Below are 26,504 nucleotides of genomic sequence, written 5' to 3'. Positions count from 1 at the left end.
GAAACTATTTGTTCTGTAAGCCTTCACCTGAAGTACAATAAAATAAAAAAGAAAAATTAAAAAAAAAAAGAATCTTATAATTTTCCCTTATTTGCCATTCAGTTTCCAGTCATTATAATCTGGCTTCATAAACACCATTACTGAAAATATCCTCCCTAAAGTCACCAATGACCTTTTAACTACCAAATGTATTCTACTTTCAGTTTCTGTTCTACTGTTTGGTCACATTGACAAGGTTGGTAAAGTGACCTGCCCTTGGTTTTCAAGCTGAGGAAGTCTTGGGTCACCTCCAACCTCTCACCAATCACTTTCAGTCTCCCCTGCTGGCTCTTCCTTCCCTGACCCTTAACTGTTGGTATCTTCCAGGGGTCTGTCAGAGGCCCTCTTCTTCCTTAATAGATTTGTACTAGGAGAACCATCCATTCACAAGGTGGTTGTTTTTTAAAAAAATTTATTTATTTTCTGGTTCTTTTTGAGAATACACACAGCAAAACATACACCAATTCAACAGTTTCTACTCGTACTGTTTAGTAACATTATGTTCTTAGAGTTGTGTAACCACCATCACCCTCCTTTTCTGAGTTGTTCCTCCGCCTTTAACATAAACTCACTGCCCCCTAAGGTCATTCGCAAGGTTTCAGGTCCACTTAGATGGTAATGACTCCCACATCTCCTCACAGCTCCAGACACACTTCCTACTCCCCGCAGGACTTCTCCATCTGGCTCTTTAAATCTAAAATATCCTATAGCAAACATATTAATCTCTCCCCCTAAACCCCAGCTGTCTATTTCCTCATTTGATCATCTAATCTCTCAGTCATCTGAGTCTGTTCCACACACTTCGCCCCACATCTACCCCTGACAAACAAATCAGACTACAATGAGAGAAAATTTCATGCTCATCAGACTGACAAAAATTTAAAAATCCAACAACACTAGTGCTAGTGAGGATATGAAACAATGGGAACTCTAATTCACTGCTGGTGAAAGTATAAATCTGATATAACCACTTCATGCAAAAGGCTGGCAATAATCTATTTTTGAAAGTGTACATACTCTTAAGATATAGCAATTCTACTTCCACGTTGAGATCTTGGTTGGGGGGGAATGTCATAAACATGTACAAGGATATATGTATATAATGTTCAATCTAAGTATCTATCAAGAAAATAACTGATATTTTAAACAAAGTGTGGTTACAGTCATTCAATGGAATACCAAACAAAATTAACGAACTGGAGGTAAACATATCAACAAAGAGAAATCTTATAATGTTGAACAATAACAACAAAACCAAGTTGCAGAAGAACACATACCATTTATATAAAGTGGCCTTTGCTTTAATTTTTGTAAGAGTTCTAAACATACAACAAAAGTAGACATTTAACAGTACAATGAACCCCATATGTATCCATCACCCAACTTCAATAATTGTCAATTCACCTCATGGCCAACCTTGCTTCATCTACACCCCCGTCCACTTTTCTTTCCTTGTTATTTTGAAGGCAATCCCTGATATCATCTCATTTTATTTGTAAATATTTCAGTATCTCTAAATGGTAAGGATTTTAACATAACTACATCATCACACTTAATATTTAATAGTTTCTTAATATTAAATATTCGGTAGGCATTCAAATTTCCAATTGCCTCATAAACATCATATATTTAGAAAGAAGTGCACAGAATTCAGGATTGTGGTAAGATCTATGGAGGAGAGAATGAAGGATACGATTAGGGAGGGTCTGCAGGGGGCTTCAACTATGTTGTCTTTTTTTTAAAGCTGAGTGATAGGTAGACGGGGGTTCATTATACTACTCTTTAAAACTTTTTGTATGCCTGAAATATTTTATAATAAATTTTTTAGAAATGTTACACCCTTTCTTTAAAGCTGCTGTTAGCGCTCTAATACTCTGTAGATAACACCCAAAATCTAGCTTGGAATAAAGACCCTTCACCTTCTTTTCCAGGTGCACCCCCCAACTAATCACCTTTTCCAAGGCCCATTTCTAATACATCCTCCACTAGAAAGCCAAAATGAAGTGCAAGAAAAATAAAGAGGTGTTTATAAAGCCTATAAGAAATGCTTAAGTAGAAATCTCTTATTTTAGGGGGAAAGTAATATACAGTAGGAAAGATATAAAAATGGGAGAGACAGAATAAATTTTTTTTAAATTTTAAATATTGTACTCACAGGTATATAACCTAGGGTTCTAAAAGTAGTGACATGAACAGACATATGCACACCTAGTGTTCACTGCAACACTACTCCACTGTTCACAACAGCAAAAAGGTGGAGACCTAAATGCCCATCACCAGATGATGGATAAACAAAATGTGGTACATATATACAATGGACTACTACTCAGCCGTAAAGAGAAATGAAGTTTTGATACATGCCACAACGTGGATGAACCCTGAAGACGTTTTGCTGACTGAATCAATCACAAAAGGACAAATACTGTATGACCTCACTTATAATATATAGACACCAATGACTATTAGTGATTACCCAGGGTAGAAGCGTGAAGGAAGACAGACAATTATTCTCTGGGAAGTAGTGGGTTTATGTTTATGGTGATGGGAAAATTGGCATCAGTTAAGGGTAATGGTTGCACAACTTGATAGGTGTAACTGATTTCACTAAGTTGTACACCAGAAAAGGGACGAAATGGCAAATACTGTGTTATATGTAATTTTACAACAATAGCAGAGACCAAAGAGGAGAAAAAAAGCAGCAGTAGCCGCAATTAAGCTGCTGATACTACTTAAGTATATCCAAACACCTCATGGAATTAGTTCTATTGGTTCAAAGGTAGAGGGTCATGGCTTCCTGGGACTGTCCAGTCAACTAGCCTAATACTATTTTTAGAGCTACCATTCCACTCCCTAGTTTGGTGAGTAAATGCCTGGGGTCTTAAAAGCTTGTGAGCAGCCATCCAAGATACAATAACTAGTCTCTACTTGCCTGGAGCTGCAGAGGAAGGAGGAGGCTAGTGAATGACAGAAGGACTGGACTGCAGGTCTAACTGCTTCCATGAACAACTGCCTCCTTTGCCATGAGACCAGAAGAACTGGATGGTGCTTGGCTACCATTACTGAATATTCTGATCAAGGACTCAATAGATGGATCCTGATCAAAAAGGAAAAATGTAGAACAGAATTTCAAACTCTTCCAGAAACCAAACTCATGGGACCTACTGAGACTGGAGGAACCCCCAAACCTATCGCTCTGAGGAAATCTTCAAACCAGGAACCAGGATTATTCCCTGAAGTCATCTTTAAATCAAACAACAGTTGAGCTAAATTAGTAAAGAATGTTAGCTATGGGCATTGTGCTCTTTTAAAGAAGTATCTATATGGGATCAAATTGACAAGAGTAACTTAAAGCATAGAAGTGTAGGGCGTAGTGAGTCTGAGTCAATGGTGGTGAAACAATACGGGCAGGCACAGAATGGGGACACAGTGGGAAGAAGGTAACTGATGTTACTGAATTGTACACGCAGGAATTGTTGAATGGGCGTATGTTCAGCTGTGTATATTTTTACCAAAATTAAAATAATTTTTAAAAACTTAAAACAAATGTTACCACTCTCATTTCTTTGTTTGGATATATTACAGAATGGTATTTTACTTTTTATGGGGATGGACAGAAAATAAGAAATTCAAAGTCTTTTAAATTTGAGATGCAACTGTCTAAATGCAGAAAGAAGATATTATAGTATGCTACTGATTTCTTTACCCCAAAGTATTCTTATCCATTAACAATTAACTCATTTGTGTCATACAACACCAGGACAAGATAAGCATGGCAGGAGTCAGACAACCCAGGTTCAAATTTAGACTATTTAATTCCCTAGCTGCAGACTTTGGACAAGTTAACCTCTCCAAACTTAAGCTTCCTAGTCTGTGAATTAAAGAAAATAGCAGCTCAAACCTCACAGGGTTGTTATAAGAATAATATATGTAAAGTGTATCACAGGTACACAGCACACAGAAAACACTTTAAAATGTTAACTACTAGAACTATTCCCATTTTCAGGTAAGATAACTGAAGCTTGGAAGTTAAAAGACTTAATTAAGAAAGCATTTACAAACCCTAGGCAACAAAGTAGAGCAAAGCTCAGTCTCCATTTACAGCAATGATTTTACCAAAACACCACATCTCAAGGCACACTGTTTCAAAGATCTGAGGCTGTTTTACGCTGTAATTTGAATGGCCATTACTTTTCCTAATCTAAAATAATAAATTATATACAACAGCTTACCATGTTTAGTAATTCAGGACCCTTTACAGATATGAAGTTTAGTCCAGACTCATTTGCCACGGCCTGGCAAAAAGAAACAAAAAAGCACAAATAAGACAAACATAGAATAAAATAACAATTTGTGACAATGCAAGAACTTTTTGCGATTTTTACTCTGTTATCCTCCCCTTTTATACTTGCCTCTTTCTTATTAGAAGGAAAGGAGACAAACGGGAAAAGAAGAAATGGATGAAGGAAAAATCATGGGAAGTAAATGTTAACTTAGAACTTCCTAAGAACTAATACAGGCTGTGAGTCAGACAGAGGTGACATGGAATATTTACCGAATGTGTTGTTTACAATAAACATGTTTATGTAAACACATTTACAGTCTTAGTTTGGATTTCTTGTGAAATCCTAATGTCTGTACTCAAGAAATGCTTTGAATGATGAAAGCAATCATTCATTTATTCATAAACCAGAATTGAAAAACCTCATTAGTATTAGTATTTAATAAGGGTCAATATTTACAGATTATCTCTAATAATAAGAGATTAAACCGCATGGTTCAAAGGAAAAGGGACTAACAAAAGGAGAAAAACATGGTTACATATGTAGAAGAGTTTACGAATTATAATCTGAATGCAGAGATGGAACTTTCTGAATTGTATCAATCAGAAACTCAAAATGATCAAGAAATACACTCTGGACTAATGAGGCACAGCAGTCCAGGGACAAGGACTAGATGGCAGGAGGGGAAAAGAAAGCTGGTGATAGGGAATCCAAGGTTCAGAAGGGACAGTGCTGACATGTGGTGGGGTTGTTAACCATTGTCATAAGGCAATATGTGTACTAACTGTTTAATGAGAAATTATTTGTTCTGTAAACCTTCATCTAAGGTACCAAAAAAAAAAAAGAATTATCTAACTGACATCAGCAACTCAAAAGGTTTGATGGGAAGCCTGAGGGGCAGTGAGCTGAAGATAATGGTGATGGAATAATCTGGAAAAGGATAGTGAGACTAGCAGCGCAACTGGAAGAATGTAATCGATGTCAGTGAATTGTACATGTAGAAATTTCTGAAATGGTGTATCTTTGGCTATGTATATTTTCACCAAAAAAAAAAAAGGTCCTCCAAGGTTGAGAAGGGAGAGGGTTGACATGTTGTGGGGTTGTTAACCAATGTCATAAAACAATATGTGTACTGACTGTTTAATGACAGACCATTTGTTCTGTAAACCTTCACCTAAAGTGCAATAAAAAAAATTAAAAAAAATATGCTCACTCCTCATTATTGGAAACCCTGGTGGCACTGTGGTTAAGAGTTTGGCTGCTAACCAAAAGGTCAGCAGTTTGAGTCCACCGGTGCTCCTTGGAAACTCTATGGGGCAGTTCTACTCTGTCCTATAGAGTCGCTATGAGTCGCTATGAGAGCAATGGGTTTGGTTTTTTTTCCCTCACTTATCAACATGGTTAGATTCCACAGACCAGGTTGTTATGCACAAATGGAGGGTGACCACATCAGATCACAAAATGGAGGATGACTACATCATTACATAACTGCTAAGCCACTGAGCATCATGACCCAGCTAACATGACACATAACCTTAATCATCACAGCCAGCATTACTCTCACCTCGCACCTCAGCGTTCATTACTGCTGGACGCACGTCATTAATTCACAAAATAGTTGGATAGTAATTTTTTACTATTGTAGTAAATGCGAAATGTCGGATAACGAGACAGTCAATAAGTGAGGAATAGGTGGACAATTCTTCCTGTTTTTATTACCTGATATCTGGGCTCCAGATCTACACATTCACCATACTGTATTTTTATGCAAATAACATGCACCTTCTGCGTGTATTGCTGGCCGCTCCCCCACCTTACCCCTGTGAGACACCCTCACAAGTGCCACCAAGGGAATCCTCTTCCACATGTTGCTGAAAAAAAATTAGCATAGCGTGCTTACAAAAATACCTTGTGGGGAGGGGTGGGGGGTAGCCAGCAAACGAACCCAAAAGGTGCACGTTATTTGCCAAAAAATACAGTACTCTACATTGCCACTTGGATCTCATTGGTAACTCAAATCTATCACATCCAAAACAGGACTCCTAATTCTCTCTCCCAACTCCCTCCAAACCCAGCTCCCCAAACTCTTTTTCTCCCCATCTCAGTAAATACCCTGTTTCTTGGCCTAAACCTCAGTGTTTCCCTTGATCTCTTGTCTTGTCCTCCCAACCAATCCATCTGCAAGTCCTATAAGTGCTAATGCTAAGACCATGTGCATCTGACCCTCTTCTACTTCTCCACTACACCACCACCCTCATGCAGACCACCATCATCCCCTGTCTGCACACAGGCAAAATCGCCTGTATTCCTCTCTTTACTCTTGCTTTCCTTCAATCCATTCTCCACACAGCAGTCAGAACATTCTTTTAAAAATATAAATCAGATTATACCCATTGACAAAGTTTCCTATTTATCTTCAAGTACAATCTGAAATCTTTACATTGCTCACAAAGCCTATATTCCTGATAACTTCTTTGGTTCAGCCACTGGCTCCTTCTCTGGGTCTCAAACTCACCAAGCCCTTTCCCACTTTAGTGACTTTTGCTGTTCCCTCAGTTTGGAAAATTCTTCCCCTTCCTCTTCATAGGGCTAGCTTCTCCTCCAGTACTCTGTTCAAATATCACCATTCCCTGAGCACCATATATAAAGGAGCCTCCCCCTCCCCCAAATCACTCTGTCATAACAATCTAGTTATTTCCATGATAGCTTAGCTGAATCTGGAATTTTATTGTTTTACTTGTTTACTGCCTGTCTCTCCCAAACAGACAGTAAATTTCATTAGCGAAGGTACCCTGTTCACTAGTGTATCCTCAGCACCTCAAACAATTCTGGTAAAGACTAGGTAGCCTACCAAATGCTTGCTGAGCAAAGGAATGCACTCACGCCTTGCCATGCACAAACTGCTCAATATGTGGATTATCCATGGCTCTTAATCTGTCTCTTTCCTACTGTCCATTTCATGACTTTTGTTAAAAAATTGTAAGTTTGCTTTATGAAAACATAAAGAATTCTCTTACACATGACACGGAAGTTCATCTTGTTAAATATTGTTAAAAATCTATGCAGTCTAACAAATAGTCTTTTAGCTATGCTACAAACTAACCTTTAAAAGCAATGCCTCTTAAGAGCACTGCAAGCATTAAGCAGGGAAATTTAATAATACAAATCAAATAAGTTAAAAACACACACACACACACACACACAAGGCACTATGGATGTTTGATATTTACTAAGGAGTCACAAATTAGCTGGATGCTATGATACTTATTAAAAATTCTATTAATTTCTTAAAAGTAATTAAAATATTTTAAAAGAATTGATAAGAGTTAAGTAAATTACAGATAAAGTATCACAAAATGATAAGCTAATGTAACTCATAGATAGGGAAGATGGTTATAATAAGCATGACTCCAAAGAAAAAAATCATTAAAAAACAGAAATGTGACCACGTGAAAATGAAAAAATAACAAAAAAAAAAGCAAAAAAAACTAGTAAGTAAACATTTACAAATATAACAGACTTTAATTATATCAAGAGTGGTTATAAATAATAAAGAAAACTACTTACATGCCAATAATGCAACTTAAAAATTGAGATACAGTATTTTTACCTATCAGATTGTCAAATAGTCAAAGCAATGTTAATGCCCACTATTGATTTAGGATGTAGGGAAATGGATACTCCTACCCACTGATGGGGTGAAAACTGATTCAAAGTCTTTGGAAGGCAGTTTGGTAATATGGATCAAACGATTCAAAAACATGCATTCCTCTTATGGAGAATTACTTAGGAATGCATTCTAATTATCAATTAAGGTACAAAAATATATGTACAGGAATGTTTAATGTGGCATTGTTTTAAAAGAGAGTAAGTTCTATAAATTATACAACATCTTTATGGTAGAATATTATGCAGGTATTAAAAAAGTTGATGTGGATCTATACTGACAATGCAAGATGTTCAGAAAACATTTCCAAGTGAGAAACATATGGTTCAAAATCTGATACTTGTGAAAATGTGTGTAAAAGTTATACATGTTTATCTTGATATGTGTGTATAGAAAAACATCTGGAAAGATTGACAACCAAGTGAAACATCGGTTAATAATAAGTAAACAGTAGTGGATGGATTACAAATAATGTTTTTCCCCTTTGCTTATCTATATTTTCTATTGTGAAAAAACATTTTTCTAAAAAATAACAATTGTAAGGGATACAGAGGAAAACACTTAATTATAAATAATAACTACAACAAAGCAAGAAACAAGTACAATTATAAACTACAACTATGTAATAACACTCATTAAAAAAAGAATATAACACATTTTTTAATATTATAAAACTAGAAAGTATCATAATTGTTGTGGTAAGATTGAGGGGTTTATGGCTGATTTTTTTTTTCCTCTTCCAAATTTTCAATGATGTACCTTTTGTAATTTAAAAGAAAGTTGTCAGTTTTGCTAAAATGAACTTCTAGTTAAAATTATGCAAAAGATTTATCTCACTGTAACATTTAAAATTAAATTCATATTATTCAATCTAATAGTAAGAAAGAAATACATGCAGTTAAACTTACACCATACCTTTGCCAGGAGAGTTTTACCACAGCCAGGAGGACCAGCAAGAAGGACACCAGCTGGAGTCACTAATCCGAGAGCTTTGAACTGATCTGGGTTACGTACTGGTGCCTAAAAAGAACAAGCCCAACAAGAACCCATCACAGGTGTCCATTTCATCCTGCATACTCATATGCAGCTCCACATGCATACTTTTAACACTGGTCATGAGGCCAGAAGATATGAAAGGTGCCTGGCACAGAATGCTTACTTCTTTTCTACATGAGATATATGGTGATAAATAAAAAAATCCTTATTCTCCAAGAATTTGTACTTAAAAGTAAGTACTGAAAATATTTTAGACAGATAAAAGTACAGTATTTCAACATCTTAAAAGTCAAGATTTTCTGGAAAACCATCAAACCTCTAGGTTATAAAAATTTTAGGCAATGCCCTACTTTAAGAAATCAGAAGTAAAGAGTGGACCAAGATGGAGGCTTAGTGAGATACATCATGCCGTTCCTCTACAGCAAAGACCCGAGAAACCAAGTGAAACAGACACAGTTAACAATCCGGAAACCCTGAACATCAAAGGAAAGGATAAAGAATTAGACTGAACACCGATTAGAAGAAGCAGCTGCTCGAAAACAGTGAATAAGGAGAGATACGGAGCAGAGGTGCCCTGTCAGCCGGCCCAGCAAAGCATGGCCGTCTTGACATAAAGTCAGCAACGATTCCGGGTGAGGAACACAGAAAGGCAACTTCACGAAATTCCTAACAGGAGACAGAGAAACTTTCTAAACATACCCAGAGTGAAACAAGGTGAGCAGGACATGAACCGGATTTCAGGATGGAAAGTACAGGAAGGAAGGCGAGAACTCCAGGGATCCTGTTGTTCACAGAGGAGGGAGAGAGCCAGGACCCAGACACAGGGTGACTCACCAGTGCTGGGTGCTGACCATCGGAGTGGTTGGCGCACAGAGTAATAGATGTGCAGACTGTCTGAAGGAGATGCCCTACCCGACAAATCTACAGGCAGCAACCCCCTCCTTGCAGTTGGTAAGAGCCAGGTCCTAAATGCTGGCTGCAACCAATGGGAAGTGCCCAGGCACCCTCACCTGATGGCCAGAGGAGCATGCTCCCCCCTTTCCCACCCTCCTGGTGATCACTGGTATAATCCTACCATCCCTGCAGCCTTAACTGCCGGAGACCACAATATGAGCCCTCCTACTTTACTCCCAACCAAGCCCCATCCACCACCCCCCCACTACCAACCTACTGAGCAGCAGAAGCGTACGCTCGTGCTCCTGGCTACCCACCCCACCCCCGCCAAATGGCACAAGCCACTGTCACACTCCCCGCTGCCTGCCACACCGCTCGCCCACCACCCTATCCACCAGACAAATGGCACAGTGCTCCCACACACCTGGCCGCCCACCACACCCTTGAGATCCCACCCTGCCTACCCACTGAATGGCTATGAGCGCTCCCATGCTACTGGACCAAGGACACGAGATGGCCAGTGCCTGCACAGCCCTCGCTTAGCTGTCTCGCACACCCAGTGAACAGCGACCTACCTGCCACTTCCCAGCCTACTCAGAGAAAGGTGGTGAGCGCTCCCATGCTGTCAGATGAATGATCAGCAAAGCACACACTACCCGCCTGTCTTGATACATTGAAACAAAACAAAAAATCAGGATGAAACAAAGAAACATATAATTAATCAATAAATTAATCAATAAATAATACCTTAATGCCTCAAAGACAACAAACGATAACAAATCTTATGAAGAAAGGGGATAAGTTGGCTCAAAGCAGAAAACCTTCCTGAGAAAGAAATAGTAATAGAACTACCTGACAAAGAAGTCAATAGACTTATATGCAGATCTTCAAAGGGATCAAGGATAACACAGATAAAATCCTAGAGAATTCAAGAAAACGTAAGAACAAAATAACAAAATAAATCATTAGAAACCATAAAAAACAACAACCAGAAATCCAAAAGATTAACAATAAAATATCAGAAATAGATAACTCAATGGAAGGACACAAAAGTATAACTGAATCAATGGAAGAAAAAATTAGCAAAATAAAGGACAAATCTCTTGATATAAACTTGTTTGAGGAACAATCAGAAAAAAGAATGAAGAAAATTGAAGAAAGCCTAAGGGTTATGTGGGACACCATCAAGAGGAATAATTTACACATAATAAAAATTCCAGATGAGGAGAAAAAAAAAAAGTACAGAATTTCTGAAGATATACTGGCTGAAAATTTCCCAAATATCATGAAAGACGAGAAGTTACCATCCAAGCTCAAAGAACCCCATACATGACAGACCTCCTGCAAAAATCACCAAGACATATATTATAATCAAACTTTCTAAAAAAAGACATAGAAAAAATTATTTCTAAAGGCAGCTTGTGGAAAATGAATTATCACTTACAAAGGGGCACCAATAAGACAAAGTGCTGATTTCTCGTCAGAAAACATGCAGGCAAGAAGGCAACAGGATGACACATATAAGGAAAAGAAGGAAAGAAAAGAATTGTCAACCAAGAATCATATACCCAGCAAAACTGTCTTCCAAAAATGATGGTGAAATTAAGACATTCCCAGATAAGCAGAAACTAAGGGAATTTATAAAAACTAGACCAGCCTTACAAGAACTATTAAAGGGAATTTTTCGGAGAGAGAACCCATGACATCAGACAACAACCTGAGATAAAGACACATGACATCACCCAGATACCAACACAGATAAAGACTTCACAAAAGCAAAATAAAGCTAAAAAACTGACTACAGGGAACCAGAGGAATTAAGCTGTAAACAATGACAACTTCAAGAGAAAGGGGAAATAAAAGATGTAGTTGTAGAACTTCCATGTGGGGAGGAAGTCAAGGTGATTTCAAGACATAACAGGTTGTTTAAATTTCAAGATGATGAATGTAAACTTCAGGGTAACCACAAAGAAAAGTAATAAATCTACGCACCAAAATAAAGAAGAAAACCAAAAACACTCAGAAGCACAAAAACAACAACGATTGATAGGAAAAGAAAATTCATATACAAAAAGAACTCAGCACATAAAATTAAGAGGAACAAAGAAACTGTTAACACCACAACAAAAAGTACAACAAAATGACAGCAGTGAATCCATACCTATCAATAATGACACTAAATGTAAATGGATTAAATACACCAGTCAAGGGACAGAGAGTGGCAGAATGGATAAAAAAACACAACTCATCAATATGTTGCCTACAAGAGATTCACTTTAGACACAAAGACATGAACAAGTTAAAAATCAAACGATGGAAAAAAACATATGAAGAAAATAGTATCCAAAAGAGAGCAAGGGTAGCAAAATTAATTTTGGACAAAATAGACTTTAAGTCAAAATCCATTATAAGAGACAAAGAAGGGCATTATATAATGATTAAAGGGTTGATCCACCAAGAAGACATAACAATAATAAATATCTATGCACCCAATAACAGAGCTCCAAAATACATAAAACTCAAACAGACTGAAAAGAGAAATAGACAGTTGTACGATACTAGTAGGAGAGCTTAACACATCACTTTTGACGATGGACAGAACAACTAGCGACTCAATAAAGACAGAATATCTAAACAATCAACCAATATGATGTCACAGACATATACAGAACACACCACTCAAAAGAAGAAAAATACACATTCTTCTCCAATGCACATGGATCATTCTCTAAAACAGACCACATTTTAGGCCACAAAGCAAGTCTCAATAAACAAAAACATCAACATAATACAAAGCATCTTCTCTGACCATGACACTACAAAACTAGAAATCAATAAGAGAAAGAGCAAGAAAAAAATTAAATATGTGGAAACTGAATAATACTTTACTTGAAAACTACTAGGTCATGAAAGAAATTAAAAACAAAATTAAAAAATTCACAGAATCAAATGAAATTTGAGGATAATTTATAGCAAAAAATGCATACATTAAAAAAGAAGAAAGAGGAGGTGGGGCCAAGATGGCAGACTAGTCAGATGCTTCCGGTGGTCCCTCTTACAACAAAGACCCGAAAAAACAAGTGAATCGATTCTACGACAATCTAGGAGCCCTAAACATCAGAGGCAAAGTTGAAGAATTAGACTGAGTGGCAGGGGGAGGGAGAGTTGGTTCAAAAGCAGCAATGATCATCTCAATTGATGCAGAAAAGGCATCTGATAAAATCCAATGCCCTTTCTGGATAAAAACTCTCAGAAAGACAGGAATAGGAGGGAAATTCCTCAACATAATTAACGGCACATATACAAAACCAACAGCCAACATTATTCTCAATGGAGAGAGATTGAAAGTATTCACCTTGAGAATGGAAACTAGACAAGGATGCCCATTATCACCACTCCTATTCAGTATTGTACTGGAAGTCCTAGCCAGAGCAATAAGGCAAGAAAGGGAAATAAAGGGCATCCAAACTGATAAGGAAGAAGTAAAATTATCCCTATTCGCACATGACATGATCCTATATACAGAAAATCCCAGCGCCTCCACAAGGAAGTTACTGGAACGAATAAAACGGTTCAGCAAAGTGGCAGGGTACAAGATCAACATACAAAACTCAGTGGGATTCCTCTATACTAACAAGGAGAACTCCAAAAAGGAAATCAAGAAAACAATACCATTTACAATAGCCTCCAAAAGGATAAAATACCTAGGAATATTTCTAACCATGAATGTAAAAGACTTATATAAAGAAAACTACAAAACACTACTGCAAGAAACCAAAAGAGACCTACATAAATGGAAAAATATACCATGCTCATGGATTGGAAGACTTAATACTGTGAAAATGTCAATACTACCCAAAGTGATCTACAGATATAGTGCAATTCCAATCCAAATCCCAACAACATTCTTTAATGAAATGGAAAAACTCCTCTCCAACTTTATAGGGAAAGGAACGAGGTCCCAAATAGCCAAAGCACTATCAAATAAAAAGTAGGAGGCCTCACACTTCCCAATATCGGAACAGCCCGGTACTGCTACAAAGACAGACACATAGACCAACGGAACAAAATTGAGATTCCGGAAGTAAATACATCCAGCTATGGACAGCTGATCTTTGACAAAGGGTAGAAGTCCATTCAATGGGAAAAAAATAGTCTCTTTAACAAACGGTACTGGCAAAACTGGATATTCATTTGCAGAAAAATGGAACAGGATCCACACCTCACACCATACACAAAAACTAACTCAAAATGGATGAAAGACTTAAATGTTAAAGCTAAAACCATAAAGTTCCTGGAAGATAACATAGGGACAAAGCTAGGGGTCCTAATTTATGGCAAAACAGACTATCAAACATAACTGAAAATATACAAACAACAGAAGATAAACTAGGTAACTGGGACCTCCTAAAAATTAAGTATGTATGCTCATCAAGCAACTTCATCAAAAGAGTAAAAAGAAAACCTACAGACTGGGAAAAAAATTTTGGCAATGACACATCTGACAATGGTCTAATCTCTAAAATATATAGAAAACGTCAACACCTCATCAACAAAAACACAAACAATCCAATAAAAAAATGGGCAAAGGACATGAACAGACACTTTACCAAAGAGGACATTCAGGCAGCTAATAAACACATGAAGAGATGTTCAAGATCATTAGCCATTAGAGAGATGCAAACCAGAACTACAATGAGATATCATCTCACTCTTGTAAAAATGGCACTGATGAAAAAAACAGAAAATAACAAATGCTGGCAAGGTTGTGGGGAGACTGGAACTCTTATACACTGCTAGTGGGGTTGTAAAATGGTATAACCACTATGGAAAATGGTATGTGCTTCCTCAAAAAGCTAGAAACGAAATACATCAGTTCTACTATTAGGTATATGATCTAGAGAAATACAAACAGTGACACAAACTGACATATGCACACCCACGTTCACTGCAGCATTATTCACAACAGCAAAAAGATGGAAACAACCTAAGTGTCCATCAATGGATGAATGGATAAACAAATTGTGGTACATACATACAATGGAATACTACTGAGCCAGTAAGAGAAATGAAGTCTTGATACTTGCTAAAATATGGATGGAGCTTGAAGACATTATATTAAGTGAAACAAGTCAATCACATAAGTCCAAATACTACATACCACTTTTATAAAAAGTTAAGAATAGGTTTACACACAGAAAGCAACATTCTTTGATGGTTACCTGGGATAGGAGGGAAAGGAAGGGAGAATCACTTACTAGAGAGTAGTCACGTGTTAATTCTGGTGAAGGGAAAGGCAATACACAATATGGAGAAAGTCAACACAACGTGATCAAAGCAAATAAGAGGTACGCAAGAATAAACAACAAAAGTAACTATTACACCATATACAATGCTGCAACAACAGTAATAACAACCAAAATTTGTGAGTGGTTACACAGATAGATATGTATGCTATATAGACGGGAGAGGGCATATGGGAGGGCATGCTAGTGCATATAGCTGTATTTGTATATACATATTTGTATATGCTGCATGTATATTCATACATATAATAGAGCACATGGGGGGCACAGTTATGGAAACTTCTTAAACATATCCAAATACCTCATGGGACTGAGTTACTGGGCTTGAAAGCTAAGGACCATAGTCTCAGGAGACATGTGGGTCAACTGGCATAACATAATTCATCATGTCCTATATCCTAGTGTGGCGAGTAGCATCTGGGGTCTTAAAAGCTTGCAAGTGGCCATCTAAGACATGACTATTGGTCTATTTCCACCAGAAGCAAAGGCGAGTGAAGGAAACCAAAGACTTAAGGGAGCAACCAAAAGACTAACGGCCCACACAAATTACAGCCTCCTCTAGCCTGAAACCAGAAGAACTAGATGCTCGGCTACCAATACCAAATGCTCTGACCAGGGACACAACAGAAGGTCCTGGTTAGAATGAGAAAAAAACGTAGAACAAACTCAAATTCATAAAAAAGATCAGACTTACTGGAATGACAGAGACTAGAGGAACCCCTGAGAGTATTGCCCTAAGATCCTTTTAACCTGGAACTGAAGTCACTCCCAGAGGTCACCTTTCAGCCAAATAACAGACTGATCTATAAAATAAACAATAACACCTGTCCTCCTTAGAATAATCAACTATATGAGACCAAATGGGCAACATTTGCCCAAAGGCAAAGATGAGAAGGCAAGGAGGGGCAGGAAAACTGAAGGGATGGAAAGGGGGCAGCCAGAATGGAAATGGGGAGAGTGCTGACACACTGCAGGGACAGCAAGCAATGTGATGGAACAATCTGTATATGAACTGTTGAATGGGAAATTAATTTGCTGTGTGAACTTTCACCTAAAGCACAATAAAATTAAAAGAAAAAAAAAAGAAATCATGAGTAGCAGTACCCTTCACATAGTCAAAGGTCAGAGATTCCTGTTCACTGTAATCCCACTGCATTTTCTCTTTTAGTAGGTACACACCTCTAAATGCATAACATGTCAATTACTGAACCATGGAATGATCAGTAAAGTGAAAAAATAAGAGTAAACAACAATTAATTCAAAGTTTCATGGGTGTTAAAACTGCTTTGTCCCGTAAGAGTGTGATCTAGTTCAAAAACAGTTCTCAGAGTATTTGGTCTTGGATGAAACCTGAACTTTTTTTTTTTTTTTAAACTCACCTGTCACAGAAAACAAGCACAACCTAAAGACTAAGTCTAAAACAGATCTTAAAAGAATATCATTGTTGGAGGCGTAATAATACAACAGAACACTCAAAAGAAAACATACAGTCAAGCCCATTTACTAGTACAACCTCGTACATGGGCATGCAACTTTATCTCTGCTTATCTGCCCATCACATATGCCAACATGTGCCAATGACGTTTAGTAGCACACACACCTACCAATATTGCCATGGTGAGCTCCTCTCTAATATCTTCCAGGGCACCAATATCTGCCCATGTGACATTGGGGACAGTGACAAAGCCTTCCCTTTTGGCAGAGGGTTGTACTGAGGCTAGAGCAACAATGAAATCATTCAATTCAATGCACAGCCCTTGCAGCTGTTCTTCCGAGAGGGGCTCTTGGTCTCTCAGCAACCCCAGCAATCTTTGCAATTCATCCTTAAAGGGAGATGGTGAGGAGAAAAAAATTAAACGTCACAAACTTTGTTGAAAAAGTCACTTTGTATATTTTTTAAAATTATTACTGCACATTTTCTGTAAGCTACAGTGAACTTCCACGTATTTTAATGATTTTCTCCGTCAACAGAGACTTAGAAATTTTTTTATTCTGTAAGGATCATTTGATATGGTCAAGTAAAGGTACACCCGTTACACTCAAAATATATAAGAACGGTTTCTGTGTACTATACTAGGGATAGATATAGCAAATATAAGCAGTTGACAAATATTTATTTCAATAACTATATTTTCCATTTATAAATATTCAAGCAGCAGCTGAATTTTGATAGTTAAAGTTACTTTGGTGATAGTATAATTTCATAATATGGTTCTTAGATAGTTTAACAATAAGTAGACAGTGGGCAATGTTCCTAGTACTACTGAATCTTGAACTTCAATGAAGCCTCTAAAATAAACTGGCAATTACTCACTGAAGGCAGATTTCTTGCTTTGTGAAGAGTATGAAAGGATAGGTGTAAAAAATAAGCAACTGAATAATTCAATTTATAAAATCCTAATTTGTATGTAATACTATCGGAGGAATGAGTTTGTTTGTTATTATTATTTTAAACAGAAATCACTGTGGTTCCAAATGAGTAAGGGAGAACCAAATTTGAAAACAAAAGACCTGTATATAAGTCTCTACCATGGAAATTAGAAGGTATGTGGCCTTGGGCAAGTCAAAATCTCTTAGTTTCTTCAATTACAAAATGATGTAACGATATTTACTTCACAAAGTTATTAAGTATCAAATTATATAATATACAGAAGTCCTACCTGCAAACTATACAATGCTACACAAATGTTAGACTGAGTTTTCATGACTCACAAAACCAAAAATTTAAGATTGTTCTACTTAACCAAAAGCTAGGAAACCTGAAATATTTAGTCAGAAAATAGAAAGCACAATTAAACGCCTAACGCTCTAAAGGAGTTGGCCAACTTTGTCTGTAAGGGCAAGATAGTACACATTTTAGGCTTTGCGGCCATATGGTCTCTGTTGCAAGGACTCAACTCTGCCGTTGAAGCATAAAAGCAGAAATAGATAATATATAACAACTGAGCACAGCTGCGTTCCAATGTAACTTTAACTTATAAAAAGCAGGCGGTACACTATAGTTTGCCAAGTCCTACTCTAAAGTTTCATAATCATTATTATGAAATAAATTTGTTCAGAATAAACTAAAAAAAGGGGAAAAAAAAGCTTGTAATTTTGAGATTATGTAACTGATAATTAGCATATAGATAAAATGCCAATACAACAGGAAATCATACATCTCAACTATATTGACGCTTGAATGTAAGATGACGCAAACTAAAAACATTTCAAGGACAAGCTAAGGTACCTTTATAGAATGCACCTGTGTTTTGGAAACATGCTCAGTTCCTATCCTTTCTTCCTGGCATCCTGCAGCAGGCCAACCTTCAATCTCAGGACTTTTCTTCTGCTGCTCCTGTAGCTTCATCAAGACCCTGTTGACTGCACACATGGCTGCCTCTCGGCAGAGCGCCATCAGGTCAGCACCAACAAAGCCTGGTGTGAGGTGTGCTAAGTGATGAAAATGAAAAGCTTCAGGAAGTTTTAGCTTCCTGCATAAGGTCTGAAGTATTCTGCAGAAGAAATAGAGAAAAAAAATCACTATATCTAACCTAATAATAGTAAAAACAAGTATTCCATTCATACCACATTACATTTAGTGTCATGTCTCCTTAGATTCCTCCTGGTTATGACAGTTTCTAAGACTTTCTCTGTTTCTGATAATCTTGACAATTTTGAGGATTACTGGTTAGGTATTTTGTAGACTGTCCCTCCACCGGGGTTGTTCTGATATTTTTTTCATGGTTAGACTGGGGTAATGTGTCTCGGGGGAGAAAACCACAGAGGTAAAGCACCATTCTCACCGTATCATATCAAGGATACATACTATCAACATGATTTATCATTGTTGATATTAACCTGATCACCTGGCTTGAAACTGTGTTTGAAAGACTTTCTGCTATAAAGTTACACTCCCTTCCCCAACCCCTTTCCATACTGTACTCTTTGGAAGGAAGTCACCACGTACAGCCCACACTTAAATAGCGTGCAGTTATACTCCATCACCTTAAGGGGTGGAATATCTACATAAATTATTTGGAATTCTTCCACACAGGATATCTGTCTATTCTCATTCGTCTATTTATTCAATCATTTACTTATATTAGTATGGACTCACAGATATTTGATTATTTGAAATCTTGAACTATAATCTAAGGAGAGCAGAGGGGACAAAGTCAAAATGAAGTGTTTGCAAAGAGGTGCACTAATCAGAAGCAAGCATAGTTGCCTGGTAGAACTCCCAAAACTCAGGAAGTGGAGGCTCCAAAGTCTTAGACTACAGAAGGCAGGGCCGAGGCAGAGAGCCGAAAACATAGGAATTACCTAAAAGTCTGTGCAATTAGTATTAAGACCTCACACGCTCTGCACTCTCTCAACCCACAAGATACCAGAAATTTGCTCTCTGATGAAAATGAACTAGGGGAGGGAATCTCCTGATTAGAACTGCCCTGCAGGGTTTCCAAGGCTGTAATCTTTATGGAAGCAGACTGCCATATCTTTCTCCCACAGAGCAGCTGGTGGGTTTGAACCACCAACCCTTCAGTTAGAAGACGAGTGCTTTTACCACTGCGTCACCAGGGCTCCTTTAAATAAACACACTGATACAAAAAAATTATAGATTACCTTTGGAGGAAGGATCACCTCTTTATTTTGAACACCAGTAAATAAAGGGAAAGAATCAAGTATTTATCCTGCCTTTGCAAAATAACCAAATAGTTGAAAAGGTAAAGCTTTGCTTTGTGAAAGTAGTCTGGCTAACGAATGAAGAAAGAAAGATTGAATACTGCTATTCAGCAACCTCTAGTAGTTATCAATAGCTCATAACATCACGAAAAGACAATCAGATATTATGTGTTTCCAGATGGAAATACACAACACTCATCTATTAGGTATTCTTGTCCCTTCTCCCTCCAAATGAAACAGGAATTTGATCAGGCTTCTAGAACTAACTGCCAATTACAGGAAATACAGGGGACAGAGGAACAGGTTAATCTAGATCATGAGGATGCAGTCAGCAAAATATAAACGGTTGGAAATGACAAACAACACTTCTTCTACAACCAAGAAAAAAAAAATTAAAAGAAATTTAAGAAACATTTTAAACAAATGCAATGTATGAACCTTGTCTGCATCCTGATTTGAGCAAATTAAAACTATAAAATGACATCTGAGACAAATCAAGAAGTCTGAATATGGATTGGATATTAGGTATATTAAGAAATTATTGTTAGGTATATAATGGCATTGGGTATATGTTAAAACAAAGTTTTTATCTGTTAGAGATACTGAAGTATTTACAGATGAAATATGAAATAATATGTCTAGGATTTGCTTTAAGATACACCAGGAAAAAAAAGTAAGAGATAGATGAAATAAGATTGGCAATATGTTTTTTATTGTTGAAACTGGGTGTTAAGTTTCAACTGGTTCATCACTGTGGGAGTTTTAAAGCATGTCCACAAATTCTTGACACTCTTTCCATTGGCTAGGTCAGAAAAGGCAATGCAGTTTCAGCCTGGTTCGCTGGAATCTCCATGCGGGAGCCCTGAGCTGGCATGTAAGAAGTCCTACATTCCAAGACTGCCAAGCTATGAGGAAGCCCAAAGTAACCCATACAGAGTGCCAGATGGAGAGGCCCTGAGATGACATGAATGAAAAGAACAGAGATAGAGACAGAGAGGAAGGGAGGCAGGGAAGGAGTTACATTAGACGATGGATGGGTGGATAGATGGATGGATGAGTGGATTGATGGTAAGCTGGTAGGTAGGTAGACGACAGACAGACATTCATGGCCACCCACAGCTGCTTTAGCTTCCCAAAGTTCTAGCTCCAGCCACTATCTGCCTGCAACCACATAAGGCCCCACAGACAGCCCATCTAGCTGGGGGGCCTTTCTGAATTACTGACCCACAGAAGTTGTGAGAGACAATAAAATGACTGTTGTTGCTTTCAGCCACTAAATCTTGGGGTGGTTTATTCTGCAGTAGGAGACACAAAAACAATTATGTTAGTCTCTCTCCTTTTATGTATACTGAAAATTTTCCAAAATAAAATGCTTTTAAAGTTCAGAAAAATATCAGTAACAGGTACGATGTTTGAACACGTCTACATGCCAGACGGTGTGCTGAGTACACTAATTCGATCCGTCCAAGAAGCCTCCAAGAGTAGACATTATCACCATCTTACAGATAAAGTAAGGTATTATTATCATTGCTGTATTAGCGATGGGGTCTTGGTGGCACACTGGTTGAGAGTTCGGCTGCTCACCAAAAGGTCAGCAGTTTGAATTCACCAGCCCCTCCTTGGGAACCTTATGAGGTAGTTCTACTCTGTCCTACAGGGTTGCTATGAGTCAGAACTGACTTGAGGGCATGTGGTTTCTTTTTTTGGTACTACAGATAAATAAAGGCTTGGACATCTTAAATACCTACAACAAGGCACAAGGACACAATGTGAGAGAGCTGGGAGATTCACAGATAATTTCTTTCACTGCCTCTCCACCCCGCCCCACCCCTCCCTGGCCTTTCTCATGCACGTCCTTTCTTCATCCACTCTCATTGCCACACCCTGGGCCTTATCACCAGCAACTGTTCCACCTCTGAAATCACTATCTCATATCTCACTCTGCCACAGTCTCCTATTCTCTAGTTTATATGCTCAGTACTTCCATGCCTGCTCTTGAACTTCAACAGGTTCTTCAGTTCACCACCTCCTCATCAAACTATTCATAGTTTTACAGCTTAAAGTCAGTCCATGGTCTACTGTTTTTTTATCTATTAAAATTCTAACTCTGCTTTTTCTCCTTGCCTAAACCTAGACTGTCAGGCATCAGTCAGGGAAAAAATCAGAGAGTCAGAAAAAAAGAGGAAGACCCTTAACGAGATGGATTGACATAGTGGCTGCCAACAATGGGCTCAAACATGGCCAAGGATTGTGAGGATAGTGCAGGACTGGGCGATGTTCCGTTCTGTTGCACATGAGGTCACTATGACTTGGAACTGACTTGACAGCACCTAACAACAACAAGCCCTCATTCTAAGGCTGGTACCTATACATAAGCTCTGAATAACTTATGTTTCTCCCATAAGCCTGTTGCTCCCACTGGCTCCTTCCCATCAACTTGTACACACGCTCAAGTTTCTCCTATCCTAAAAAAATCCGGCACCCCACCACCCATCCTCATGTAGCTACCACCTTCTTTCCTCTCCTTCACAGTCAAATTTCCCTTAAACAAACTGTGGAAGTCTGCTACTCTCATTTCTTCACTTCCCATTTACTTCTCAACAATTCTAACCTGGATCATTCTACCCAAATAGTTTTTTGTTAAGGTCACTAGTGACCTCTGTGTTGCAAAATTCCAGAAACAATTTTCAACCCTCCCTTGCTTGACTTCTCATTTGCATGACCTCTCATTCTTCCTTCTGGAAACATTCACTCTCCTTGGCCTCCAATTCACAACACTGTCTTGATTTTTCTAGAGCTTGGTTGGCAACTCTTTCTATATCCCTAGCCTGTTAGCTTTTCCTCTTCACGCCTGTCCAGACCCTCTGATGTTTGTACTCCACACTCTCTCTGGATAATCTCATCTACTTTCATAACTTCAATTACCATCAATACACTGATGACTCCCAAATCTTTAACCTCCTCAGAGCTCCAGACTCATCTGTCCAACTGCCAACCTGATGTCTCTACCTGGACATTCTGCAAGTATCTCTAACTCAATTGATCTTATCTTTTCCACCCATTTCCAAGTCCCCTTCTAAAACCTGCTTCTCCTCCAGTATTTCCCTTCTCATCAGTAGGAAACCATCTACACAGAAGCTTAAGTCAGAAACTTGGGAATATTTCCCTCTTGCTCACAGTCTCCAACCCCCTACATATATACCCTATTGACCAACATAACTGATTAATTCTACTTCCTAAATATCTCCAAATTACTCCGGCTGTATCTATCTCCGTTCCCACCTCCTTAAGCCTACCCACTATCATCTCTCCCCTGGATATCACAACAGCCTTCTCACTGGATACCAGAATCCATTCTTGCTCTCCTGTAGTTCATTCTTCACAATGCAGCTAGAGTGATCTTTTCAAAACAAAAATCCATTTCCATCACTGTCCTGCTTAAACTTTTCATTACTTCCCACTATGCATATGGAGCAAGTCTGAAATCTCAATCAAGTCGTACATGAACTAGCTTCTGTACACCTCCCTAGTCCTTCTACGTCCTACCTCCCCAACACTCTCTCTCTCTCTGGACACTGAATTCTCAGTCATCTCAGGGCCTTTACATGCTGTGCCCTCCTAGAATACTCTCTCCATCAAGTGATTAGTTAACTGCTCTTCATTCTTCAAGTCTCAGCTTCCTCAGAGAAGCCTGTCAGAATCCCCAGACCATGTTAGCTTCGCCTGATATATCCCTCCTAAGGCCCTGTCTTTTGCCTTTTCTACTCACTGTGTTTCTGATGACTAAAAGGAGTGTCAGAGGTGCCTAGTGCTGGGTCTCTTTGGTATACAAGTGCTAAAATAAATACTTCCTCAATTAATGAATGACTTTCTCTAAGAACCACTGATACAAAGTAAGTATCAATGTACACTAATTCTATTTATATAATTTCTCCATCTTAGAATTAACTCTTTAACATCTGCATGCAATAATGTAATTATTTTGTTTCTGTACTCAGAGCTAGACAAATGCATATAAATAAGAAAACTGCACTCTGCTTTTTGTTAGACTCAATCAGAAATACTCCTTCTTAATAAAATTCTCAAGCATAATCATATTCAAGGGCTATCTTCTTGCAGACTTTGATCCTGTTCTCCCCAAGAAGCCTTAAACATAATAAAAATTTAATCCCCTCTCTAGTCTCACACGAAACTCTTGCCCTAGCCATCCATCACTTAGCTAGGCCATACCAGCCTACATAAAACACCAACGTGAAAGTCTCTGAATCGAAAAACGGTTCAAACAAACTGATAAAAGGCAGTCATAAGTGACTGTAGATACCAAAAATATCCAGGTATGTTATTTATTAATTACAAGGGAACAAAGTACCTTTAGAGTAGACAACTCTGATGAATTTCTTAACAAAGTGGTTAAATTTAACCTCACCTATAACGATACAAATCAACAACTATGAACCTCTTGAAACGATACTCCCAGAAGGGCACATCACCATCTATGCGGTATTCTTGCCCAAAACGTTTAACTTACATCTAATCATAAGGAAACAACCAGATACATTTTGGGGCATTCTATAAAAAGCCACACCTGGACACCTCAAAAATGTCAACATCATGAGAGTGCTCTCTCCCCCAAAGACGCAGTTTAAAGGAGATTAGAGGGACATGTCAACTAAACAGTAGCTGTGATCCTTGACTGGCTCTTGGGTAAAGCTAAAAAAATAAATAACCGCCATAAAAAATAAAAATAAAACAGCATAAAGGACAATTGGGAAAATTAGAATATGGACTATATATTGTTGCCAGTTAGGTGCCGTCGAGTCGGTTCCAACTCATAGCGACCCTATGAACAACAGAACGAAACATGCTAAGTCCTCTGCCATCCTCACAATTGTTACGATTGAACACAGTTGCAGCCACTGTGTCAGTCTATCTCGTTGAGGTTTTTCCTCTTTTTTGCTGACCCTCTACTTTACCAAGCACAATGTCATTCTCCAGGGACTGATCCCTCCTGACAACATGTCCAAAGTATGTGAGATGCAGTCTTGCCATCCTTTCTTCTAAGGAGCACTCTACGTGGACTATACATTAAGACAATATTACTGTGTGAGTGCTAAATTTCTTGAGTATGACAGTTATACAGGAGAAGTACTCAGGGCTAAAGTATCATGTATTCAACATTTAAATGGTTTGAAAAAAAATATAAGCACACACAAGTGATTATATAATACATGTATGTTTTTACAGAGTGAGTGAAAGTAAACATGGCAAAATGTTAACAAGTGGTGAATTAGGCCAGAGGGAATATGGATACTTCTGTATTATTTTTTCAACTTTTCTTTAGGTTTGTAATTGTTCAAAATAAAAATTTGGAGGAAAAAAATGATAAATACAAGGAACAAAAATCATGACCATTTATGAAAGTCCCTTAAGCCATTGCTGTTGATGGAAACTGGGTAGATGGAGAGAGGATTTTATCTGGTAGAGATGATGGGCTCCATCATGTCTCTACCATTAGTTTGCACTTGATAAAAAACGTTATCTCATGTTTAATGGGTACAGACCTTATTTCTCTCTTACTGTACTGTAAGCACCTTGAAAGCAGAGACTGATATTTCTTTATATACCTAATATTACCTACCACAATGGTATATACACATACTGTATGCTCATCACAGTGGTTAAGAGCTTGGCTGCTAACCAAAAGGTCAGCAGTTCGAATCCACTAGCCACTCCTTGGAAACCCTGTGGGGCTGTTCTACTCTGACCTATAGGGTCACTATGAGTCGGAATTGACTCGATGGCAACACCTGTTTTTTATATGTTCATCACGTTTCCTGAACAAATATAAACAATTTAAATACTAAATAACATTATTTTACTGCAGGAGTAAGCACGACAGTAAAGCAACCCGGATGGCTGGGTACCTATATTTAAAGATTACATATGTGGGAATGCAATTAGCATACATATAGATGACTATGAATACAAGAAGTGAACAAGAAATTGCCAACTAATCAAAAGGTAAAGCAACATCAAGTGATGGAAAGAAGGGAGGGATGGTATATGTTCCCTCCTGACCCTTTCTCCTACCCACTTTCACTTCCTACACTCATGTAGTCTCCTGTTCGCCATCTCCTCCCTGGTCCACTGTCCCCACGGTATGTCCTTTCACTGCGTACTGCTTTTCCTAAAAGCTGCCGGTGTTCACGTACACCAATTTTAACGTCCTTAATACAAAAGCCATTATAAATTTGGTATTTCTGAATATTTCTTCATTAAATTTTATTCCACTACCTGAACAGTCTCCTGAAATACTTTTGGTTAGCTAGCTACTGGTGGTTTCTTTACTCTGTCATCATCCAAGTCCAATAACTAGGATAGCTTTCAACTCTTGGGCTGCCATTGCATTATTTGTCATGAGACTTGTGGCCTCAGGCAGATGACTGCAATGGGTTAAAGTACGGTACTCAGATTTAACCTACGTTTGGACCAGTCAGCATTGCTCTTATTCCACAGCTCAAGAAACACTGTCCCTAAGCTGGTCAGCCAACCAAAAAAGGCAAGCCATTGTTAGCAAGACCAGAAAAATGAGCGTGGACACGTAAGTCCATTATCACTACAGAAAAAAACCCTGAAATGACTGCGTATTGGTAAGCG

General features: G+C 38.1%; 1 protein-coding gene across 5 annotated transcripts in view; it reads right to left on the bottom strand.

The window, feature by feature from the left end:
• The window catches only part of NVL (nuclear VCP like), a 119,578-nt gene that overhangs the window by 57,431 nt on the left and 35,643 nt on the right, over positions 1–26,504 (bottom strand). For 4 of the 5 annotated variants that reach the window (XR_002824031.1, XM_023730944.1, XM_023730945.1 and 1 more), the window contains 4 exons: positions 18,412–18,676; positions 16,787–17,005; positions 8,902–9,006; positions 4,269–4,331 (listed from right to left, as the gene is read on the bottom strand). Coding sequence is in view for 4 of the 5 variants with exons in the window: in XM_023730944.1 (XP_023586712.1) it covers positions 4,269–4,331; positions 8,902–9,006; positions 16,787–17,005; positions 18,412–18,676 (652 nt within the window). In the remaining variant the exon portion in view is untranslated. The remainder of the gene's footprint in view (positions 1–4,268; positions 4,332–8,901; positions 9,007–16,786; positions 17,006–18,411; positions 18,677–26,504) is intronic. The other variant, XM_004375951.2, reaches the window with a different exon arrangement.

Source organism: Trichechus manatus, unplaced genomic scaffold, assembly GCF_000243295.1.
Source record: "Trichechus manatus latirostris isolate Lorelei unplaced genomic scaffold, TriManLat1.0 scaffold00039, whole genome shotgun sequence".
Classification (NCBI taxonomy): Eukaryota; Metazoa; Chordata; class Mammalia; order Sirenia; family Trichechidae; genus Trichechus; species Trichechus manatus.
The sequence above is the reverse complement of the archived record's forward strand: the minus strand, read 5'-3'. Positions and strand labels throughout refer to the sequence as shown.